Source organism: Taudactylus pleione, unplaced genomic scaffold (genome assembly GCF_031769625.1).
Source record: "Taudactylus pleione unplaced genomic scaffold, aTauple2 ptg000464l, whole genome shotgun sequence".
Classification (NCBI taxonomy): domain Eukaryota; kingdom Metazoa; phylum Chordata; class Amphibia; order Anura; family Myobatrachidae; genus Taudactylus; species Taudactylus pleione.
In genome coordinates, this window is record NW_028284866.1 from 3,948,478 (window position 1) to 3,973,938 (window position 25,461).

General features: G+C 46.6%; 1 protein-coding gene across 5 annotated transcripts in view; it reads left to right on the plus strand.

The window, feature by feature from the left end:
- The window catches only part of SH3PXD2A (SH3 and PX domains 2A), a 378,368-nt gene that overhangs the window by 227,242 nt on the left and 125,665 nt on the right, over positions 1-25,461 (plus strand). For all 5 annotated transcript variants that reach the window (XM_088448737.1, XM_088448738.1, XM_088448740.1 and 2 more), the window contains exon 6: positions 11,255-11,283. In XM_088448737.1, the coding sequence (XP_088304863.1) occupies positions 11,255-11,283 (29 nt within the window). The remainder of the gene's footprint in view (positions 1-11,254; positions 11,284-25,461) is intronic.

Genomic DNA, 25,461 nt, shown 5'->3' on the forward strand with positions numbered 1-25,461 from the left:
CGGCCCCAGACGGTAGGCGTTCCCATGGGAACGCCTCCGTCTTGGCAGCCACGCCCCCGGCCCGCCCACCAAAGGGGGCGTGCTGTCACTCAACATCGACAGCACGCCCCCTTTGGTACGAGACCCGGAGCGACGGTTTGCCCGTCGCTGTCCGGGTCTCGCGCATGCGCACTGGGCCACCATCGACCCACTTGCGAGCGCATAGCGCTCGCATGCGGGTCTGAATCAGGCCCAGAGTGAAAAGTGATAAGAAAGTGATAAGGTGCCAGCCAATCAGCTCCCAAATGTCATCTCACAGGCTGTGTTTGAAAAATGACAGTTGGGAGCTGATTGACTGGCACCTTATCACTTTCTTATTACTTTTCACTCTGTCTCCTAACACTGCTTAGTAAATAGACCCCTAAATCTCCCCATCCTATCCGCTTCACTAGGAAGTGGGAAGGTTGCGGGAGATCTGCCTACACTTCCGAGGGTGCAGGGGGCTACCCGAAAAATCAGGAGCCTCCCACGACTTCCGGAAGTGTAGGCAAGTATGAGGTACAGAGCATTCATATCGGGGCTGTCTCTCTTACATTAGGACAGTTGGGAGGTGCACATACACTTGTGTCTTCATACACTGTGGCTCTAGTCATGGCAAACAGGCTCTCTCTTTGCGCACCAGGTACCAAGAGACTTGACCGCACCAAGCGACTCTTTCACTCCAAATGCGCGTCTTGTTCGCATAAATATAATAACTAGGGGTAACAAAACTACTTTGCTAGCTTACACTGATCAACTTGTAGATCTGTGCAACTGCGTCTGAATCGGTATACGAATCGCTACAATGCAGCAGCCGCTGCTTTTTCTCAGGACGGTAGGTCTTTAGAAGGTAGGTTGTATCAGTAAGCAGTTGGCATTGTTGGAATTGAATTATATGGTCCTCATGCGATGTTGTCTGGCAATGTGACGCAGGTTAGCAAAGCTTTTTTCATCTTGTTTTATAGGACATTCTTTAACAGGTACGGATCCCTATATATAGTTGAGGTGGGGTTCTTAACCAGAGTCTGTGGCTTGCATTTGTCTTTAGTCCCTTCCAACAATGGAAATCATTAAATACTGTACATTGTTCAGTCCCGGCTTCCCCTGGATGAAGGTTTTGCGCAAATTGTAAATGGGCATGGTTCACTAGCATCAGGGCCGATTAAGGCTTGTGGGGGACCCAGGGCAACTAAGTTGTGAGGGCCCCCTCCAAGCCACACAGAGCCGAGCCTCCCCCCTCCCCCCAAAAGCCCCACACCGAGGCCCACCTCCTGGCCACATGAAGACAGGGGCAAAAACTCACACATAAAAAGCATACCCACACTAACACATATACGCACATTGACACATACATGCACAGTATACACACTAACACATATACACAATAACACATACATACTTACACTTAATGCAGCAGTTGCTGCTGGTACAGGCTACAAAAGGACCCGGGCACCTCCTCAATTCATTAGGCCCCCATGATGTATGCTGTGATTTGCGGGAATATGGGGGTGGGCAGTGGCGTAACTATGGAGGGTGCAGGGGGTGCGGTTGCTATGGGGCCCGGCGGCTTAAGGGGCCCGCCGGCCCAGCGATCGCACCCCCTGCACTTTCCATATGCCGGGCGCCCGCTGAGATTGTGTTACCAGCGGACGCCCGACTCCTACTCAAACCCCCGGCGGCAGCCGGTGGACGGAGCTCACTCCGTATTCCGGGTCCCGCAATGCACTATGGGAGTGACGTCATGACGTCACTCCCATAGTGCCGAGGAGCGGGCGACGGGGCCGTCGGCGGCTTCAAAGGAGCGGGGATAAGGTAAGTTTTTTTTTGTTTGTTTTGTGTGTGCGCCCGCGCGCGTGGGGGGAAGTTACTGGGATCTCACTACTGGGGGCATTACAGAGGGCTCATTACAGGGGGCTCACTATTGGGGGAAGCTACAGGGGGTCACTACTGGGGGCAGCTACAGGGGGCTCACTACTGGGGGCAGCTACAGGGGGTCGCTACTGGGGGCAGCTACAGGGGCTCACTACTGGGGTCACTACAGGGGCTCACTACTGGGGCAGTTACTGGGGTCTCACTACTGGGGGCAGCTACAGGGGGTCACTACTGGGGGCAGCTACAGGAGGTCACTACTGGGGGCAGCTACACAGGGCTCACTATTGGGGGCATTACAGGGGGCTCACTACTGGGGGCAATTACAAGGGGCTCTCTACTGGGGGCATTACAGGGGGCTCACTACTGGGGGCATTACAGGGGGCTCATTACTGGGGGCAACTACAGGGGGCTCACTACTGGGGGCACTGCGTAAGGGGCACCATTACAGTGGGCATTGCATAAGGGGCACCATTACAGTGGGCATTTAATGTTTTAGGGGAACTACTGTGGTTATTGTGTAAGACCTAAGTTAGGGGGGGCCCTTAAAAATGTTGCTATGGGGCCCAAAAAGTTCTAGTTACGCCCCTGGGGGTGGGGCTTGCCATATTGGCTCCGCCCCCAATGCGGGCAGTGTAAGGGGGGAAGTGTGAAGCCGGCCCCCTCTCCCCCTTAGAAAGCTGATGCAGCAGCACTGACTGTGTTGCTGCATGCAGTAGATCAGCCGCGGCTGCAGAGCCTCCTCCCGGGCACAGGTGCTGCTGGCATCTGTTCTCGGCAGGATCACATCGACCCTGTGTGGGGACCTCGGGACGACCGCCCCTGAATCCGGCCCTGACTAGCATTAAGTACCACTAACAGGTCATGTTTCTTGGTTTCCGTCTGTGAACACGGGTGGGATAACTACTGACCCAGCAAAATAGATTAACTCACCAGTGCAAGGGAGTGCGGGCCGCACCCGGGTGTCACCTGCCAAGCAGCGACATGTGGTGAGGTAAATGGCTGGGGAGGCACTGGCTAGTATCAGAGCCAGAGTTACACATACATATATGAACCCGAGGGTACATGTGGGCATTATACAAAGGTGCAGCAGTATATAGTGCCGGAAATATGGTGAGTTTTGATCAGGGATGTGCGGAAAACAGGGGAGGCAGTGCCTCACCTCCCATACACTTTCTACTTTGGGGAGGCAGTGCCTCACCTCCCATACACTTTCTACTATTAGACAGTAAATACCTACAGTCCTACCGCACTGACTCACAGCACTATTCAACATCACTGAGAGGAATATAATCCAGTAAAAAAAAAAAACACACTCGCTTCTGGTTTTAATATAATAAACACAGAAGAGATTGTTTTTTTTTTCCTGAAAATAAATTAACACATTTATTTCCCATTCCCTTACCTATCAACTTTTGGTTTAGGCTGGACCCTCCTGATTTAATGGGACTGTTCCATCGTCCCACGTTTGGATGTCACATTTACTGTGATCTGGGGTCACACAAAACGGAGGTGTCTGTGGGGTGTGGTGAAATTTAAGCGTATGTAGGAAGAGGGGAGAGAGATTGTGATAAGCATGCCCACTGGGGATGTGATCTCCCCCCAAAATGCTGTGGCGACACCACTATTCTAGGAATAGCCATTGGTAGGTTATCCATTGGTGGGACCATTGAAGTTTAATCTCGATGGTATGAAACTATCGATGGGGAACCATCAATTCTTTTGCTCACTGATGGTCATCTTCGCTTTGTTGCTCACAGGGCAGTGGGCCTATCAAAGGTGGGAGCTTTACGTGTGATGTCGGGTGACGTAGCTATGACCCATATCCCAGCACCAATGAGAAAAAAAAAAAAAAGTTGTGGGACTCATTCAGACCCGGTCGCAAGCGCTCGCAACCGGGTCGATGGTTAGGCCCTGCGCACGCGCAGCGGCAGCACTGCCCGTGCGCAAGCCCCGGAGCGAGAGAGAAACACTTTCGCTCCGGAGCGCACTACAAAAGGGCCGGCTGTCGATGTTGATCAACAGCTCGGCCCGTTTTGTAGGCGGGGCGGGGGGGTGGTTTCACAAACGCCTACCGTTTTGTGGGCGGCCGCACTGACATCAGCAGTGATGTCAGTGGGGAGCTTCCTGCTCGATCAGAGCAGGAAATTCCCTGGGGCTTGCGGCTGCCGAGACCCAACCTTAGGGCTCGTCGCTAGCCCCGATGGTTGCGATGGTCTTGACCATCGCGACCACCACCCTGGTCGGCCGCTAAGCTGTGGGTGGTAACCCACAGCTTAGCTAGCGACCAGAAGGCTGCACTTAAAAATAGAAGCGGCCGCCCTCTTTCAGTACGAGCGCTCGCTTCTTGCGAGCGCCTCTGAATGAGGGCCTCTATGCCTTTGATACACACCGTTCCCTGTTAAAACAAATTTTAGAATGTAGGGAGGATGAATGCCATCATTCTATCATTTCCACATCACTCATTCTCTACTTTGCCACTATTTTTTGAATAATGTCAACAATTCACTTAACCACGGGTTCCGGGCTCTGTGCTTGCAGATTAACATTACACATATTTGTGAGATATTTTCATAAGAACGCTCCCGATTCCTTTGTCGAGGTTGTTGCACGTTAATTCTGCAAAGTACGACCTACAGTATATATAAGTACATAAAATCATCCGAAACCCCATAAAAAAGTGTCAAATAAGATAGCATGACAGTGTAGTGGCCATAAGGAAAGTATTGGAGGCAGTTAAATTGTGTCAAATGGTTGATCCTTGTAACTTTTAAAATTGTTGGAAAAATATTAGTCAGCAAATGTATTTCAGCAAGGAAAACTGTCTACAGCATTTTGGTGTACATTAAAGGGTCTTTTTTAAGTGTGTATATACAAGTTTATAAAAAGTTGCAAATAAACCTCCTATCAGTACAACACCCAACATACACGCCCCACATCATGTACAACACCCAACATACATGCCCCGTCATGTACAACATCCAACATACACACCCCACATCATGTACAACACCCAACATACACGCCCCACATCATGTACAACACCCAACATACACACCCCACATCATGTACAACACCCAACATACACGCCCCACATCATGTACAACAACCAACATACACACCCCACATCATGTACAACACCCAACATACACGCCCCACATCATGTACAACACCCAACATACACGCCCCACATCATGTACAACACCCAACATACACGCCCCACATCATGTACAACACCCAACATACACGCCCCACATCATGTACAACACCCAACATACACGCCCCACATCATGTACAACACCCAACATACACGCCCCACATCATGTACAACACAAACATACACGCCCCACATCATGTACAACACCCAACATACACGCCCCACATCATGTACAACACCCAACATACATGCCCCATCATGTACAACACCCAACATACACGCCCCACATCATGTACAACACCCAACATACACGCCCCACATCATGTATCCAATTTTTCTGCCTGAAAATTATATGTTTTTACTGGACATATTTTCTTATTTAAAAACCTCTAAATACATTATTACTTATTGGGAGGGGTGTCCCAGGGGTACTCCACTGTCCCCTGACATTCTTGCCTATTGCGGGTTTCTATTTGAATAGAAAAAAGACACAGCCGCGGGTTAAAAACTTTAAGCCATTTTGCAGCTAGTTGAATCGGCCCTGGCATATCAGTAAATCCTCTGTGAATAAAGATATTTATTGTTTGGAAGTTATTGGTTATAGGTGGTACCTCATGACCAGATGACAGGTGGGTGAGTCTGTGATGCAACTGGCTCTTACAACAAGCCCTGCTTTTTATGTGTAGTATATATGGGCTTGATTCAGCAAAGATCGCTATTTTGCTAGAACGCACACACCGCAGTTGCTAATATTAGCGTTGAAATGCAAATGTTTGCAATCGCATAGCGATCACAGCTTACCATAAGGACGCCCACATCCCATTACTCACATCCATATACTTTAGTAACATAGCAAAATAATTGGAAACATCGGACCCATACGCACAGTTAAGGCAGGTCAGACCTCACTCAGGAATTGCTAACTTCAGCACACGCTATGAGGCCTCAGGCTGCGTATGGAATTGCAATGGATAATTTATGCATGCCCCTGCAACGCCGTCCCAACGCACTAGTACGCCTGTGTTCCCCCTCAAACCCCCCCGTCACCACACCCACAAACAGCACTTCCTGTCAATCACTGTGCTCGGGGTCTGTGTAGCCTCTGCAAACGCATTTCCCATCGTAATTGCTAGTTTGTGCACTGCGATGCATGCGCAATGCGAATTAATCGACCGATTGCGTGTGTCTTTGCAACTGCGCTCCTTGCTGTATCAGGCCCTATGTCTTTTTATCCAACATCCTTATTTATTTATCAAGATCATGGTATGGCTATTTATATGCCTGTTTCATTCTCCTATTGCAATTTAACCCTAACATTAGGACTAAGGTTGTGTCTTTCTGGTCTGCTGCACAGGATGTTTTTTGCATAGTAACAATTGCAACTCATCATTAAAAAATAAAAACCAGTAAATAACCAAAAGGAATCTATTAATAAATACCACTCTGAAAAGATTCTCTGTTGCTGCTCGTTGCAATGATAGAAAATCTGCTTTTGGGGTATTTATCAAGAAAAAAAATCACTGTGGAAGCTGGCCAATGCTTAGCTCCCCAGCGACACTGGCCAGCAGCGGCGAGAGCAGTCTTACCATTGCCAGACCAGTTAGGTGTCAGGAATCACATGCATGAGCTGGCTCGTTTGTTCTTGCCTGCACGCTGGAAGTGGAAGCCTGGATTCCAAAATAAAGTTTGGAAAAAATAAATAAATAAATAATTGAAACAAAAGAAAAAAAGCTTGATTTTTAATAATAGCGCATTTTTCCTGTGATCTCCCCCGGCTAACACCATTTTGGGATGGCGTTAGTGATCACAGGACAGCTACGGTACTTGTACCACAGGTGTTCATGATAAATTGGCTTATCCATGCTTTGCCTAGGGAATCATCGCTGTCCCTTTCTCACAGTCCCTCTTCTCGCATTGAACTAAAAGCATAACAGCATCTCAGCATGGTATTATGGGCATTTACATGGTCTTCAGTCTCCGCAACATTAAGTAGGAAGCACTGCCCAATACTGATCGACCTTCACGCACCTTCGCTGTACTGATACCAGTTAATGTGTTACAGGGCATAAATGGTCTTATCGGTTGGTGTATGCCCAGTTTGGAGACAAAGGCATTTGTTCTCTGGGCATCCGCAGTAATATACTAATTATCTGAATACATAGAAGTCTTTCACCGGAGCGTTACGCTACCAGCAAAGGCTATTTAATTTGCATAGGGGAAACGTTTTCGTAGACAATCTCATGATTGAACTTCTTTCATGAATTGCAGCAGTACAGCATTCTGTATCGCTGCTGTAGCCTCATTCTGTATCGCTGCTGTAGCCTCATTCTGTATCGCTGCTGTAGCCTCATTCTGTATCGATGCTGTAGCCTCATTCTGTATCGCTGCTGTAGCCTCATTCTGTATCGCTGCTGTAGCCTCATTCTGTATCGCTGCTGTAGCCTCATTCTGTTACCCTGTGGTAAGTGGCGATACAGTAGTTCTACATCACTTTCTTGCAGTCTCCAATACTCTCACCCCTGCTGCTGCCTTTATCTTCCCATACACTGGCTCACTCTTTATGTCTTCTGTTTGTCTACCAGTTCCCTTTAGACTGTAAGCTCCATGAGCAGAGCCCTACTCCCTCCTGTTCTTATCACCTACTTCTCTTGCACACCAGCTACACTCTATATCTTGGGCTTTCAACCCCTGGACTCCACTCCTACAACCTAGACCAGTGAATTCTCAACCTTTTTTAACTCTCGGCACACCGAACAAGATTTTAAAATTGCTGGGGCACACCATCAGTCCTCCCCGGAGGAAAAAAAGACACACATTGGCCCCGATGGGAAAAAAATGCCCACATATTGGCCCCTCAGAAAAAAAGCACAGACATTGGCCCCCACAGAAACACAAACACACACATTGCTGCCCCTACAGCAAAAAATGGCCCCTGCAGTAATAAAGAATTGTCCCCTACTGTACTTGTCCCCCATACTAATTACTCACGTTGGCCCCCACAGTACAGACATTACACACACGTTGGCCCCACAGTACAGTAATCACACACATTGGCCCAGACAGTACAGTAATTACACACACATTGGCCCCACAGTACAGACATTACACACATGTTGGCCCCCACAGTACATTAATTACACACACGTTGGCCCCGACAGTACAGTAATTACACACACATTGGCCCCCACAGTACAGACATTACACACACGGCCCCCACAGTAATAAAACAAACACTTTGGCCCCCATAGCAATTACACCCACATTGTCCCCCACAGTAAAGTGCATGTAAAAGTGGGAAGACCATCCTGGACCCCTCAAAATGTATAATTTCGTTCGCAGGACCGTATAGAAGGCTGTAGGTTTTTAAATAGTGTCAAATGGCTGATTTGTGGGGTTTTTTTTTTCAAAAAATGCAAAAAAATAAAAACGTTATAAAAAGCTAACTTTTCGTTTTAATCTCAAACGAATTAAACGAAAAATGAAAAAAAAAAAAAAGTGTCCCGACATTTTAACCTTCAGGTAGGTGCGAATGAAAAAATGTGAATTCAGTCTGCCTGGTTCAGTGTGAGTTGCTAATTGGATTGCAAAATGAATTTGCTGTGCGAATTTGAAGAGAAAATAGCAACTCACAATTCGCATCTCATTGGATTGCCCCCTTTCTGTTTACAAAAGCATACACAAAAGAAAATCCCAATATGCAAAGTCAGCTTACACTATAATTGCACATCATAAAGGTATTTCAGATCAATAGTAACTTGTCCTAAATAATGCAGTCTTCTAGAGGGTAACGCCGTATTGGCACACCAATTCATCATTGCAACATGGTGAACAACTGGTGTGTTGTAATGTGTTTCCCGACCTCAACAGCACAAAGTCAACAGAGTCCAAGACTATAAACAAGATAAAAATGAAACCAGATGTGGAGGAGCAAGCTATGTGCTATCTTTCCAGGAACACAGCGATTGGAGCATTGCTCGTAGTGCCGGCATCAGGATGGACTGTATCAGTTGATCATCCTCATTGTGTGATATCATTCTGAGGTTACACTCTGAGCTTCTGGCTGTTTTGAGTTGAGTGCAAAGTATGTATGAGGCACGGGGACCTACTGTGAACCAGTGTGTGCTGAGACACATCTGTTGTTTAAAGTTCCTTTTGTTGGATCAGTAGAAGAAACAGTTTGCGCAACATGCAGCATGACACACTGTACATTACATTCTTAATTCAACATATAGCTGAGTGTTTCTTGGCCTCTCGCTCCTCCTTGGAAGATAACAACATTCCTTTTTCAGAAAGAGGTTTCCTCTGTGATCTTCCTAAAACCTCCTGGGGATCTGTTTTAAATATAAATGTGTGTCATACCAAAAGGCGAACTAAGATGACACCGGGGACATTTGATCATTTCTCTATTGTTTTTATTTTATTTATTGTTATTTAAATAAATAATGGGGGGAAAAGTCCATTCATGTTGTGCCTCCAAAAGCTCAGGATGTCCTAATTCAAATTTATATATTGTTCATGTTTTCTTCAATTGAGGATGTTGTTTTTTATTAAGCCATAAATGTCCTGTACGCCTGTTTGCGGAGTTGATCTTGAGTATTTTTGCACTGCGCATGGAATGAAACCAACTGTATGTAAACCCGTGCAATGTACCGTAGTGTCAAAGGTATTTCAAGTGCATCTACACTGTGGAGGTGTAACTGGGTTCATATGGGGCCTTCCCAAGGAGGCAAGGTTCCCTGAGAGCACGTAGACGCAACTGCGGGCTGTGCAGAGTTGGTAGGATGCATAAATATGTGTATAATTTGCGCCAAGTATAGGCAGCTTCATGTGTGCCATAATGATGAAATAAGTGGGAAATCAACAGTATGGATAGATGTGGGCGGAGCAGAAATCTGCATAGAACTCTGCATACTGTCATATATGCAAATATTGCCGTGCAGGCATGCACACTACAGAAAGCACCAGGGAAATCGTTCCAGCAACATTTTCCGGACGATCGGTGCATGCCCAAAGCCAAATTGTACTGGGGACATGCTTTGGCTACTGGGGACAAGCTTTGGCACCCCCTATAGGTTGCATTAAATATCTAGTGGTGGCTAATTAAGAAGCCTTATGGAGAACTGTGTTAGGATTTGATTGTTTTGGGTAGGGTTTTTCTTTTTTTTTTTAATAAATGGACCAGGAATAAAGCTTGATTTAAGAATTTCCCTGTTTCTGTTATCCCCGCCTATGAATGTATAACCGTATTATCACACTTTCCTCCCTTAACTAGCAAAACAGCAGAGACCCCTGCTGTCTATTAGATAACCCACTGTACTCAGGGCTGATCGCTCGTCACTTCTCACTTGTCTTGAGAGCTCTGATTGGATAACTGCTGTGGTGAGCCGTCCTATGTTATCAGTGCAGATAAAATGCTCATTGTTCTGGTTCATTTATAATACAGATTCATTTGACTGGAGAAGTAACCACTGATTAGGTTGCCGGGGATGGTGGTGCTGTATACCATTGTCAGAAATGAGGATTGGTATCAGCCAGTGAATGGTTAACACTGGCAGTGTCAAGGCGCAGAGTCTTAACGGACCCCCACTCTTCACCAAGAACAACCACAAGGCCTTATAGGTTTAGCTACCTGTAACTTACAGGTTGCAGCCCTCTAGGATGGGGGAGGGGGGGGGGGGGGGGCAATAGGTGGCCCCATAGCTGTTGCAGAACTAACACATCCCAGCATGCCCCCTACAATTATGCATTAGAATGCTCATTTCAGTGTACTAAACAGGCATGTTTTACATTCATTAGAATAGTTATTTTAAATGTAAGAATGTGGTAGATGGACGCAGACTTGGTTCAGGCATTTTGTCCAGAGAACAGATACCAGCCGTACAGGTGTTTCCAGGACTGGGAATTTGCAGTGGTGGATGCTGAATACTGTAAAGGCATTGGCAGCTCCCCCATATAATTAGGAATGGTTCATTCTGACATTGTATCACATGGTCCTCTGGCTTCCAGTGCTAGTTGCAGAAGCAGCTGTTGGTAGTGTGGAGATGCTGCTTCTCTGGCCCCGTCAATCCTCTCTCTGCACCCTCAGCCTCCAGCTCAGTCAGGGATAGCAGAGCTGAGGACGGCTTGGCTGCATGGGTGGGGCACCTGTAATTTCCAGCCCTCCAATATCCCTTGTCTAATCATGTCTATCTGCTGCTGTTTCTTTTTTAGGGACTATGGATCCTCAAAGCGTAAATCAGGTAAGAATGCAAATTCCTTCCCTTTTCCCCTCCTGTTGCATGAAACCTCTCAGTTCCTGACTGTACAGCAGGGTCTGTGGAATATGTGTGCTGTGCTATTAGAATGATAGACGTACTTGCCTCTATGGACCTATCATAAATGATTACTACTTTAAATGTCCCAACTTATTCTCTACCGAGCATGCTAGTGTCTTCCTGCTTATGTGCCCCAAATACAATAGTCCTTCACTTGTGTTTAAGAGATCTATTTATGTCTATGGTCCTGATATAACACTGTAGTCCGTGGATAGAAAAATGTCTAGGGTCTCCTGAGTGACTAATGATGCCAGATCTGGGTTCCTGCAATGCTCCATTTGTATTTCACTCTTTATTATTTATTTGTATATTATTATTGCTTTTTATTTCTTCGTTGTGCTTTTCATTTACTTCAAAACCACATCTGAAATATTTTCTCTACCAAAAAAAACCCTTTGCAATTTTTAGTGATCTTTTAGGGAAATAGTGACCGATATGATGAACCTGCTATGCAGAGCTTTGGATGAAATGTATTATTTTTTAAGAGTTTTTTTTTTTTTCGAGAGTTCATGTAATAATGAATATTACACCCACCCACCCACTTCAAGCGTAGCAGGAGATTTACAGCACCCTCCTATTGTAAAAGGGCTATTGATTCCTAATTTGCTAAGTGTATTGAGTCACGGAGGGTTTTGTGGTCTTGCTGAATTCCCAATCCTTGTTTCTAATGTAGAACATTTGATATTGAGATTTTTGTACAGCTGTTTAGGTTTAGTGATTATAAATAAGTCCTAATCAAGCATGCATTTGATGGTATACTTTTATAGCTCTCATAATATATTGGGGAAGATGTGCTAAGACTTGAAGATAAAGTATCAACCAATCAGCTCCTAACTGTCATTTTTCAAACACAGCCTCTAGTTTCAGCATGGCCAAATAGCAAAACTGTTGCAGGGTATGCTGGGATGTGTAGCTCTACAACATCTGGGGAGACGCTTATTGTCCACCCCTACTGTAAATTGACAGTTAGGAGCTGATCGGTTGGTACTTTTTCCCTCTCCACTTTTTCTCTCCCAGTGCTCAGTACATATTCCCCTCCCTATGTGTTACGTTGCTAGCCCCTATATCTACTAGTCCATTCATTACAAAGGGTCTGATTTAGAAATGTACATTACCTGTTGTGCTAACTCCACATATAAGTTGATGACTGCATCAGATACATTTCGGTGACTCAAAATTTGAAAGATGCGTCCAAATGTTACTCACTGGGGCTCAGATTTATCAACAAGTGATATTCTTGTTATCACTTGTTACTAGTCTTAAGTGGTGCTTTAACCAATCAGCTTCTAAAGGTGCCCACACACATAGCGATGTGCTCACGTTCCCACGATGTGTATGATTTCCCCCTGAACTCTCCCCAGGAGCTACCCGGCAGTCGTGTGCACGTTTTGGTCTGAAAATCTGGCAATTTGGCACACAATCTATCGTGCCTCCTAAACTATCCAGTGCATCGTGACTTAAATTTTCAGATTTGAGATGTGCGACCTGCAGGGACGCGCATCGCATTGTGATCGTGAGTGGGGACTCACGATCTATTCATGATTTGGGCATATTTTACACGACCTGTCATTCCAATGCGTCGGAATCGGCCAGATCGTGTAAAATATCGCTATGTGTGTAGGCACCTTAACTGCCATTTTTCAAACACATGATAATTAGTAGCTGATTGGTTGGATCTCCATTTAATCTTAGTAACAAGTGATAACAAGAATATAACTCACTGATAAATCTGGGCCTGGGTTTGGATTCTGTAACTACAGCTCCCATCAATTTATGCTATTGATAATCTTTATGTATGTGACTCTGTGTTATTCCATTCTTTGTACATAGCTTCCATTGTAAAAATTCACACACAGGTCTCCAGCACAATCATAATTCAAATACTGTAAGGTGATTTGTATGAGGGAAGCCTGGACTGTATACAATAGAATAAATCATCCTTGTAATAGTCAGAAATAACCTGCATGTGGAAACAGAACATTTAGTGAAATGGAATGTAATTATTGCTGCAGTTTCAGGAAGCAGAACATGGATAATAATGTTAGAAGCCCATCAGCCTAGTCCCCTGATCCATTGTATTTCAGAAAATCATCTTCATTAAGATGAGCTGGGCTGTAGTCAGGGAAGTGTTTAATACCTGATTAAGTGTAATTAATTTATCTTGATCAAACAATGCACAGTAAGTTAGTTGCACAATTGACTGTAGTAAAACAATTTTATGGTCCAGCATGGGCCATTTATTATAATTCACAGGAATATTTTGACAGTTTTATATACTGTGATACGGCCGGGGTAGGGGTCCCTCTCCTGGAGTAGATAGACTCCCTCTTTTCCACACACAGCAGCCCGGAAACAGCACACCAGTCTGGGGTTCTCGTGCAATCTGGTCGGAACCAGTCTTTATTGTGCCAAAGTACATAAACAAATCTTAAACATAAGTCCTAGCCCGGCTGGGCACTAGCTACACAGCAGATTCCCTCTCTATCGTAATGGTAGGCCATATTGCCCTCACCATCAACAAAACACGTGCACAATACTTACAAGGGTTAGAACCAAGTGCCTCTGAACAGGCTAGTCTGCCTGCTCTCCCAGGTGTGAGACACTCAGCCACAAACAAACACAGCTTATATCAGCCAGTTCCAGGTGTAAGCCCTAATGAGCCTGCTACCAGGCTGAAAGGCCCAAAACCTGGCCTGGCCCCTGGATGGAGCCCTCCCTCTCCTCACATCCACACCCCCAGGACCCAAACCGGCTTTTCCAAAAGCCGAAATTCTGGTCTGCTTACAAAACAGACTTCTCCTGGGGGTTTTTAGAACACATGGGCCAAAAACCTAGTACAAACGTATCTGCCATTGACCACTTTACCAGTGCTTCTATCACACTATACTGACACATTGTGGGGCATTCTATACCTAGATTACATTCTATATACCCTATAGAATGTGAGCTCTCACAAGCAGGTACCTCTTCCCTCATGTGCTTCTCTTTACATTTTCTTCTACTCCTTTCTCCCCATAAGGGCACCTAACACGGGACTGCCAACTCCCTGCTGCTTATTGTGAGTGCTTTAATCGCTATTGCAGCAATGTATCATCAGGCAGGTCCCTAACAGTCCTATGGAACAAATACAGGGCACGGAACCCCCCTGGCCAACCCAGCAGAACCACCCCATGGCATCACACTAGTGTGAGATTTAAAGTGAAGGTTAAAGAATAATAAAGAAACGCCTATGTGTTGTCCTACTTAAGTAAGAGGTTATAATTAATAGTGTATATAAAGTGCTATGCCATGGGGTGGTTCTGCTGGGTTGGCCTGGGGGGTCCCATGCCCTGTATTTGTTCCATAGGAGTGTTAGAGACCTGCCTGATGGAGGTCACCTGGATATGGTGGGCATGCCCATAATATGGCCATCATTATGCTAAGAACCTCTTTGATGCAATTTAACAGTATTATTATTAGGTTCAACATGGTTAGAGCGGGCACCTGCATTTGTTTTGTTTTCTGCTTGCAGCACTACAAGTCTCAGCAGGTAGCACCTCACATTGTGCTTAGGGTGTGCAATCTAGGGCCCCTCTCCCTATGTTACCTGGGCATGTAGAAGAACCTGCCTGTAGTAGTGAAGGGTACTTGGGAATGTGGGAGTGGACTACCTCTAGTTGTGTGGGGTACCTGGGCATGTGGGAGAACCTTGCACTAGGAATAAGGGATACCTGGGCATGTGGGAGAGCCTGCCTCTAGAAGTGAGGGGTCCCTGGGCATGTGGGAGTGGCCTGCCTCTAATAGTTAGGGGTCCGTTGGTATGTGAGAGTGGCCTGCCCTAGTAGTGAGGGGTACCTGGTAATGTGGGAGAGCCTGCCTCTAGTAGTGAGTGGTACCTGGTAATGTGGGAGAGCCTTCCTCTAGTAGTTAGGGTTACTTGGTAATGTGGGAGAGCCTGCCTCTAGTAGTGAGGGTTACTTTGTAATGTGGGAGAGCCTGCCTCTAGTAGTGAGGGATGCCTGGGCATGTGGGAGAGCCTGCCTCTAGTAGTGAGGGTTACTTTGTAATGTGGGAGAGCCTGCCTCTAGTAGTGAGGGATACCTGGGCATGTGGGAGAGCATGCCTCTAGTAGTGAGGGATGGCTGGGCATGTGGGAGAGCATGCCTCTAGTAGTGAGGGATGCCTGGGCATGTGGGAGAGCCTGCTTCTAGTAGTGAGGGATACCTGGGCATGTGGGAGACCCTGCCTCTAGTAGTGAGGGTTACTTTGTAATGTGGGAGAGCCTGCCTCTAGTAGTGAGGGATGGCTGGACATGTGGGAGAGCCTGCCTCTAGTAGTGAGGGATGCCTGGGCATGTGGGAGAGCATGCCTCTAGTAGTGAGGGATGCCTGGACATGTGGGAGAGCCTGCCTCTAGTAGTGAGGGATACCTGGGCATGTGGGAGAGCATGCCTCTAGTAGTGAGGGATGGCTGGGCATGTGGGAGAGCATGCCTCTAGTAGTGAGGGTTACTTTGTAATGTGGGAGAGCCTGCCTCTAGTAGTGAGGGATGGCTGGACATGTGGGAGAGCCTGCCTCTAGTAGTGAGGGATACCTGGGCATGTGGGAGAGCCTGCCTCTAGTAGTGAGGGATGCCTGGACATGTGGGAGAGCCTGCCTCTAGTAGTGAGGGATACCTGGGCATGTGGGAGAACATGCCTCTAGTAGTGAGGGATGGCTGGGCATGTGGGAGAGCCTGCCTCTAGTAGTGAGGGATACCTGGACATGTGGGAGAGCCTGCCTCTAGTAGTGAGGGATACCTGGGCATGTGGGAGAGCATGCCTCTAGTAGTGAGGTATGGCTGGGCATGTGGGAGAGCATGCCTCTAGTAGTGAGGGATACCTGGACATGTGGGAGAGCATGCCTCTTGTAGTGAGTGATACCTGGACATGTGGGAGAGCATGCCTCTTGTAGTGAGTGGTACCTGGGCATGTGGGAGAGCATGCCTCTAGTAGTGAGGGATGGCTGGGCATGTGGGAGAGCATGCCTCTAGTAGTGAGGGATGGCTGGGCATGTGGGAGAGCATGCCTCTAGTAGTGAGGGATGCCTGGACATGTGGGAGAGCCTGCCTCTAGTAGTGAGGGATACCTGGGCATGTGGGAGAGCCTGCCTCTAGTAGTGAGGGATACCTGGACATGTGGGAGAGCCTGCCTCTAGTAGTGAGGGATGCCTGGACATGTGGGAGAGCCTGCCTCTAGTAGTGAGGGATACCTGGGCATGTAGGAGATCATGCCTCTAGTAGTGAGGGATGGCTGGGCATGTGGGAGAGCATGCCTCTAGTAGTGAGGGTTACTTTGTAATGTGGGAGAGCCTGCCTCTAGTAGTGAGGGATGGCTGGACATGTGGGAGAGCCTGCCTCTAGTAGTGAGGGATACCTGGGCATGTGGGAGAGCATGCCTCTAGTAGTGAGGGATGGCTGGGCATGTGGGAGAGCCTGCCTCTAGTAGTGAGGGATACCTGGACATGTGGGAGAGCCTGCCTCTAGTAGTGAGGGATACCTGGACATGTGGGAGAGCCTGCCTCTAGTAGTGAGGGATACCTGGGCATGTGGGAGAGCATGCCTCTAGTAGTGAGGGATGGCTGGGCATGTGGGAGAGCATGCCTCTAGTAGTGAGGGATACCTGGACATGTGGGAGAGCATGCCTCTAGTAGTGAGTGGTACCTGGGCATGTGGGAGAGCATGCCTCTAGTAGTGAGAGATGGCTGGGCATGTGGGAGAGCATGCCTCTAGTAGTTAGGGTTACCTGGACATGTGGGAGAGCATGCCTCTAGTAGTGAGTGGTACCTGGGCATGTGGGAGAGCCTGCCTCTAGTAGTGAGGGATACCTGGACATGTGGGAGAGCCTGCCTCTAGTAGTGAGGGATGGCTGGGCATGTGGGAGAGCATGCCTCTAGTAGTGAGGGATGGCTGGGCATGTAGGAGAGCATGCCTCTAGTAGTGAGGGATACCTGGACATGTGGGAGAGCATGCCTCTAGTAGTGAGTGGTACCTGGGCATGTGGGAGAGCATGCCTCTAGTAGTGAGGGATGGCTGGGCATGTGGGAGAGCATGCCTCTAGTAGTTAGTGTTACCTAGACATGTGGGAGAGCATGCCTCTAGTAGTGAGGGGTACCTGGGCATGTGGGAGAGCCTGCCTCTAGTAGTGAGGGATACCTGGACATGTGGGAGAGCCTGCCTCTAGTAGTGAGGGATACCTGGGCATGTGGGAGAGCATGCCTCTAGTAGTGAGGGATGGCTGGGCATGTGGGAGAGCATGCCTCTAGTAGTGAGGGATGGCTGGGCATGTGGGAGAGCCTGCCTCTAGTAGTGAGGGATACCTGGACATGTGGGAGAGCCTGCCTCTAGTAGTGAGGGATGGCTGGGCATGTGGGAGAGCATGCCTCTAGTAGTGAGGGATGGCTGGGCATGTGGGAGAGCCTGCCTCTAGTAGTGAGGGATACCTGGACATGTGGGAGAGCCTGTCTCTAGTAGTGAGGGATACCTGGGCATGTGGGAGAGCATGCCTCTAGTAGTGAGGGATGGCTGGGCATGTGGGAGAGCATGCCTCTAGTAGTGAGTGGTACCTGGGCATGTGGGAGAGCCTGCCTCTAGTAGTGAGGGATACCTGGGCATGTGGGAGAGCCTGCCTCTAGTAGTGAGGGATACCTGGACATGTGGGAGAGCCTGCCTCTAGTAGTGAGGGATACCTGGGCATGTGGGAGAGCCTGCCTCTAGTAGTGAGGGATACCTGGGCATGTGGGAGAGCATGCCTCTAGTAGTGAGTGGTACCTGGGCATGTGGGAGAGCATGCCTCTAGTAGTGAGGGTTACCTGGGCATGTGGGAGAGCCTGTCTGTAGTATCGAGTGGTACCTGGGCATGTGAGATAGCCTGTCTGTAGTATTGAGGGGTACAGATATGTCCACATACATTTTTCCTACATTCGCTTCAAGTCGATTTAAACACAACACGTGAGCCCCGACTCTGTAGCGCTGAGCGTCTTTTCGTGGGACTTTGTACCTTCAAATATGTCTTATTCGCACAGAGATGTGAATAGGACGCACAAGCAGCTTATGCATATTAATATGATATGCGGCATGGCTATATATTCTGTGTGTGACTGCGGGTGTATCTGCATGCGAAATGCTACACTACAGTGTCAGCGGCTGTGACACTATAACGTATCGTGTTGCATGTGTTGCCCACTAAAAATAGAGACTGATGGCTTAATATGTCACTTGTGTAAAGAGTTTAAAACAGAAAATAGGTAAGTACTCTATAAGCATAATGTGCTTTACTTTAACAGGGGACTCCATTTGATTTGGCTTACAAGAGGCTGCCTTTAGTAATGAGGTTACCTGATACTGTTGAATCCAGTAGTGAAGGGTATTTTCTCCCCCACGGATACTTGTACCTTGATGCAGTGGCGTAAGTTCATCCCTGATGCCTGTAGGCAAGTTATAATTTGGTGGCCCCCCGTCACAGCCGCTGACACTGTAATGTAATTTTTCGCATGCAGACACACCTGCAGTTGCACACAGAGTATAGGCATGTCATGGAGGAGTGAGACAGAGAGTTGTGGGTGAGGGGGCCGCCGGATGTGTCACACTGAAGCTGCCGTACTCTCTGGGTACATAGTTACAGCCCTAAGTGGGGTAATTATATTGAGTATATATATATTCAGTGCTGGAGCCTGGTGACAGGTGCCGCCATTGTCTCCCATAGTTCTGCCCCTGCCTTGATGCACTCCATCCTGGTAGGAAGGTGTAGGGGTCGGCAGTCCAGTCTTGCTTGACCAGCGGTCGGTACTGCAGGGCAAACTTTCAGTGGTGGTCAGATCGCCTGGGGTGTCTCCCTCATGCTTGCCACCATTGGTGTATTAGCTCATCCTATTGAGATGGGGTATTCTTCCTGGTTGCTGATCACACTCTCCTTGGGCCCCCTGCCCTGCCCCAGCCTGATAAGAGCCCCAGATACTGTGGTCATTACCAGGGAGGCCCCTTGTGCAGCTTCTTGCTGTTGGCGACACCTGGGGGAGGGGCTGTTATGTCAAGGGAGAATTGGTAGCGGCATTGCGGTTACTAGAAGACCAGGCTGCAGCATTGTCAGCAGCAATATTTTGAACTCCGTCACTGAACCTCAGCAGTGTGGCCAGCACCCACGGGTGCTGACCATGGGACGAATGCACTGGTGATGAAGGGGACTCTTTGGGGGTGGGGGCCCTAGGCAGCAGCTTGCCCTTAAATCCAGCTCTGCTGCCTCCCATCACATTTGTACTGTCCCTTAATTACTTAGAATGTAGCCTCTTTTTTTTGTAGAATACTTGTCGGTCTTTAGTAGCTCATTGTAAAATGGACAACAGGCCTTCAGTTTAAATGTTCACTCTAAGCCACTTAGGTTTATGGTGCCTATTAATGCTCCTTATCTGTAAAGTTGTTGGAGCCAAAGACATCCCATTAGTAGTATCTGCTGAGTATCTCCTGGTGGCATTTGTTGGCATAGTGAATACAAGTAGAATCTTGAAATTAAATGCTCTGCCACTGAACATATTTTAGTGCTCCAGTACTGATCATATCTTAGCGCTCCAGTACTGATCATATCTTAGTGCTCCAGTACTGATCATATTTTAGCGCTCCAGTACTGATCATATCTTAGTGCTCCAGTACTGATCATATTTTAGCGTTCCAGTACTGATCATATCTTCACGCTCCAGTACTGATCATATTTTAGCGCTCCAGTACTGATCATATTTTAGCGCTCCAGTACTGATCATATCTTCACGCTCCAGTACTGATCATATTTTAGCGCTCTGCCACTGAACATACTTTAGCGCTCCAGTACTGATCATATTTTAGCGCTCTGCCACTGAACATATTTTAGTGCTCCAGTACTGATCATATTTTAGCGCTCTGCCACTGATCATATGTTAGCGCTCCATTACTGATCATATGTTAGCGCCCCAGTACTGATCATATGTTAGTGCTCCAGTACTGATCATATGTTAGCGCTCCATTACTGATCATATGTTAGCGCTCCATTACTGATCATATGTTAGCGCTCCAGTACTGATCATATGTTAGCGCTCCAGTACTGATCATAGTTTAGTGCTCCAGTACTGATCATATTTTAGCGCTCCAGTACTGATCATATTAGTGCTCCAGTACTGATCATATGTTAGCGCTCCAGTACTGATCATATGTTAGCGCTCCAGTACTGATCATATTTTAGCGCTCTGCCACTGAACATATTTTAGCGCTCCAGTACTGATTATAGTTTAGCGCTCCAGTACTGATCATATTTTAGCGCTCTGCCACTGAACATATTTTAGCGCTCCAGTACTGATTATAGTTTAGCGCTCTAGTACTGATCATATTTTAGCACTCCGCCACTGAACATATTTTAGTGCTCTAGTACTGATCATATGTTAGAGCTCCAGTACTAATCATATGTTAGCGCTCCAGTACTGATCATATCTTCGCGCTCCAGTACTGATCATATTTTAGCGCTCTGCCACTGATCATATGTTAGCGCTCCATTACTGATCATATGTTAGCGCCCCAGTACTGATCATATGTTAGTGCTCCAGTACTGATCATATGTTAGCGCTCCATTACTGATCATATGTTAGCGCTCCATTACTAATCATATGTTAGCGCTCCAGTACTGATCATATGTTAGCGCTCCAGTACTGATCATATGTTAGCGCTCCAGTACTGATCATAGTTTAGTGCTCCAGTACTGATCATATGTTAGCGCTCCAGTACTGATCATATGTTAGCGCTCCAGTACTGATCATATTTTAGCGCTCTGCCACTGAACATATTTTAGCGCTCCAGTACTGATTATAGTTTAGCGCTCCAGTACTGATCATATTTTAGCGCTCTGCCACTGAACATATTTTAGCGCTCCAGTACTGATTATAGTTTAGCGCTCTAGTACTGATCATATTTTAGCACTCCGCCACTGAACATATTTTAGTGCTCCAGTACTGATCATATGTTAGAGCTCCAGTACTAATCATATGTTAGCGCTCCAGTACTGATCATATCTTCACGCTCCAGTACTGATCATATTTTAGCACTCCGCCACTGAACATATTTTAGTGCTCCAGTACTGATCATATTTTAGCGCTCCAGTACTGATCATATTTTAGCACTCCAGTACTGATCATATGTTAGAGCTTCAGTACTGATCATATTTTAGCGCTCCAGTACTGATCATATGTTAGCGCTCCAGTACTGATCATATGTTAGCGCTCCAGTACTGATCATATGTTAGCGCTCCAGTACTGATCATATTTTAGCGCTCTGCCACTGAACATATTTTAGCGCTCCAGTACTGATTATAGTTTAGCGCTCCAGTACTGATCATATTTTAGCGCTCTGCCACTGAACATATTTTAGCGCTCCAGTACTGATTATAGTTTAGCGCTCTAGTACTGATCATATTTTAGCACTCCGCCACTGAACATATTTTAGTGCTCCAGTACTGATCATATGTTAGAGCTCCAGTACTAATCATATGTTAGCGCTCCAGTACTGATCATATCTTCACGCTCCAGTACTGATCATATTTTAGCACTCCGCCACTGAACATATTTTAGTGCTCCAGTACTGATCATATTTTAGCGCTCCAGTACTGATCATATTTTAGCACTCCAGTACTGATCATATGTTAGAGCTTCAGTACTGATCATATTTTAGCGCTCCAGTACTGATCATATGTTAGCGCTCCAGTACTGATCATATGTTAGAGCTCCAGTACTAATCATATGTTAGCGCTCCAGTACTGATCATATCTTTGCGCTCCAGTACTGATCATATTTTAGCACTCCGCCACTGAACATATTTTAGTGCTCCAGTACTGATCATATTTTAGCACTCCAGTACTGATCATATCTTAGCGCTCTGCCACTGAACATATTTTAGTGCTCCAGTACTGATCATAGTTTAGTGCTCCAGTACTGATAATATCTTAGTGCTCCAGTACTGATCATATTTTAGCGCTCCAGTACTGATCATATCTTCGCGCTGTAGTACTGATTGTAGTTTAGCGCTCCAGTACTGATCATATTGTAGCGCTCCAGTACTGATCATATCTTAGCGCTCCACCACTGAACATATTGTAGCGCTCCAGTACTGATTATTGTTTAGCGCTCCAGTACTGATCATATTTTAGTGCTCCGCAACTGAACATATTTTAGCGCTCCACTACTGATTATAGTTTAGCGCTCCAGTACTGATATCTTAGCGCTCCAGTACTGATCATATCTTAGTGCTCCACTACTGATCATAGTTTAGCGCTCCGATACTGATCATATTTTAGCGCTCCAGTACTGATCATATTTTAGCGCTCCAGTACTGATCATAGTTTAGCACTCCAGTACTGATCATATCTTAGCGCTCCAGTACTGATCATATCTTAGTGCTCCACTACTGATCATAGTTTAGCGCTCCGATACTGATCATATTTTAGTGCTCCAGTACTGATCATATTTTAGCGCTCCAGTACTGATCATAGTTTAGCGCTCCAGTACTGATCATATCTTAGCGCTCCAGTACTGATCATATCTTCGTGCTCCGGTGCTGATCATATCTTCGCGCTCCAGTACTGATCATATCTTAGCGCTCCAGTACTGATCATATCTTAGCGCTCCAGTACTGATCATAGTTTAGCGCTCCAGTACTGATCATAGCTTCGCGCTCCGGTACTGATCATATCTTAGCGCTCCAGTACTGATCATATCTTCGCGCTCCGGTACTGATCATATCTTCGCGCTACGGTACTGATCATATCTTCGCGCTCCGGTACTGATCATATCTTCGCGCTCCGGTACTGATCATATCTTCGCGCTCCGGTACTGATCATATCTTCGCGCTCCGGTACTGATCATATCTTCGCGCTCCGGTACTGATCATATCTTCGCGCTCCGGTACTGATCATATCTTCGCGCTCCAGTACTGATCATATCTTCGCGCTCCAGTTCAGTCAGTGCTGCCCTGCATCAGAAGCAAGAAAACGCATTAAGCGCCACTTGTACAGATCATTGGAAACATAACAGAAGAAACTGAGTTTGTGTCATATTTTTTTCCTCGTTTGTCATTTGTCATTTACCTTTAACTGTATCTACTACTTGTTATGGTAAATAGAAAGTATTCAGTTGGTTAATATTTACTTTCAAATTTTAAGTTTTTTGAGCCCCTCCTCTCCCCCACTTGCTCTAAAGGGATAAAAGTAGCAATAATTCATCATCATTAATATAATATCTGTGTAATACAGATGATCTATAGAAAGCTAACCTTTCAATACCAGAGGACTGTACTGTATTTTTGCCCAGATTGGCTGCCAGGAAATTGTGGTAAATAATTCCCCATGTGCTTTATTGTGTAAAATAACAGGCTATCATATGGGCAAAGCATGTCCATAGTCCAGGAAAGGAAGCTGACGTAAAAGGTGATGCATTGGAAGCAGAGCCATTGCCATACGCTTGTTGTTTCATCTTGATCGCATCCCCTGGAGCAGGTTGTGTAGTGCAGGGGGGATTTTTTTTGCTCGTTGCTTTTTCCACTTTCAGATGGCTTTCTTTTTGATGTGTCAGTCTCTAGCAGAATGTATCTAGTGTGAATTATAAAGCACACAGATATGTCCTGATACACTATTGCTGCAGTCAAGCCAAACAGCCCTTCTCGCCGCCCCAGGTCCTGTGCCACTCTGCTTACGCCGAGCATCTTTTTTTTTTTGCCTGAAACTGCGCCACAGGCCCGTTTTCAATTTGAGCCAATCCGCGATACTTTTTCGCGGCCCGGACTTTCCGTCTACTTCGCCTGTTCTGCTGGTGGAAAAGTATCACGGCTGTCCCTGCTTTACCCCGTATTCAATATGGAAGTACGCGAAAACGGGACCCGGCGAAACTGAAACAGGCGGAAAGTACTGTCAGATTTGGAGAGATCAGCCTGACACGCCCCAAAAGATGCTCTGACATGGGGGTTAGCTATGGTACCCCCCGATTTGGCTTGCTGAAGGTATTTGGTGTTTTTAAACAGGCTCAATAGCTGCTAAATAGCGTTTTTCTATACGTGATGCAGAATAGTATTTAGGAGTTTCTTTTTCAAGAAAATAACATCCCAGTAAATTTGGGGTACTTGAAAATGGGGGTCAGCATATTTAAAAGTTGTTAAAGTGAAGTTTAAAAAATCGTGAAAAATCCACCTGTCGCAAACACATGAATCAAAAAAACACTTGGGGCATACTTGGGGACCCCCCCCCAGAGACAAGTTCGCTAGTTTTTAAGTTTGTCCCCCAACATTTTTTTTTTAGCCCCCTTTTTCAAAGTCATTTTTTGGGGTGTCCTTAAGTGTTTTTTTTTTTGTTTTTTTACACAGATAACCTTTGGGGGGCTGTCTGAAGGCTGCACAGGGGTTCCCGCAATGTTGCACCCCAAAACCCCAATTCTGCACTTTTTTCCGCCTCCCATTCATAGGCGAAACTTTTCCGCCTATTACATTGCATTGACTTTCCGCCTAGGCGGAAAGTCTTCCAAATTAAGGCCCTCATTCAGAGCCGCTCGTTAGCGGCAGTACGCTCGTTCCGAGCGATGTTCGCACATCTGCGCATGCGTACGGTTTTTAGTACGCATGCGTGAACCAGTCAGTGCGGCCGAAAATCGTTTGTACGCTATATAGCGAGTGCCTGCTATTTTGAGTGACAGAATGAGGCGTATGTGGGTGGTAACAGGGGAAGGTGCTTGAAAACGGGGGAGTGGAATTCGAACGCAGGCGTGCTTAAAGGTCAAAACGGGCGTTTTAAGGGTGTGCATAATTAATCCAGCAGCGTCATTGACCACGTCACTTGGTTTTTTTAAACTCAGAACTGCTCGCAAAATAGCGGTTGAAAAAACCAACCACAAGAATAGCGAGCAGTTCATACGCTGTACGATGTACTCGATTAATCTAATAAATAGCGGACATGACGTATGGTGCGAGCAGCCAGGGGGCGTTTTTATCAAATAAACGAGCGTATATGTTTTGCTCGCTCGTTCAGACTTAGAGGTGTGAACAGACTGCAATGTGCGAACGGATCATTTGAATAGCCACCCCTTGTTTTTGAAC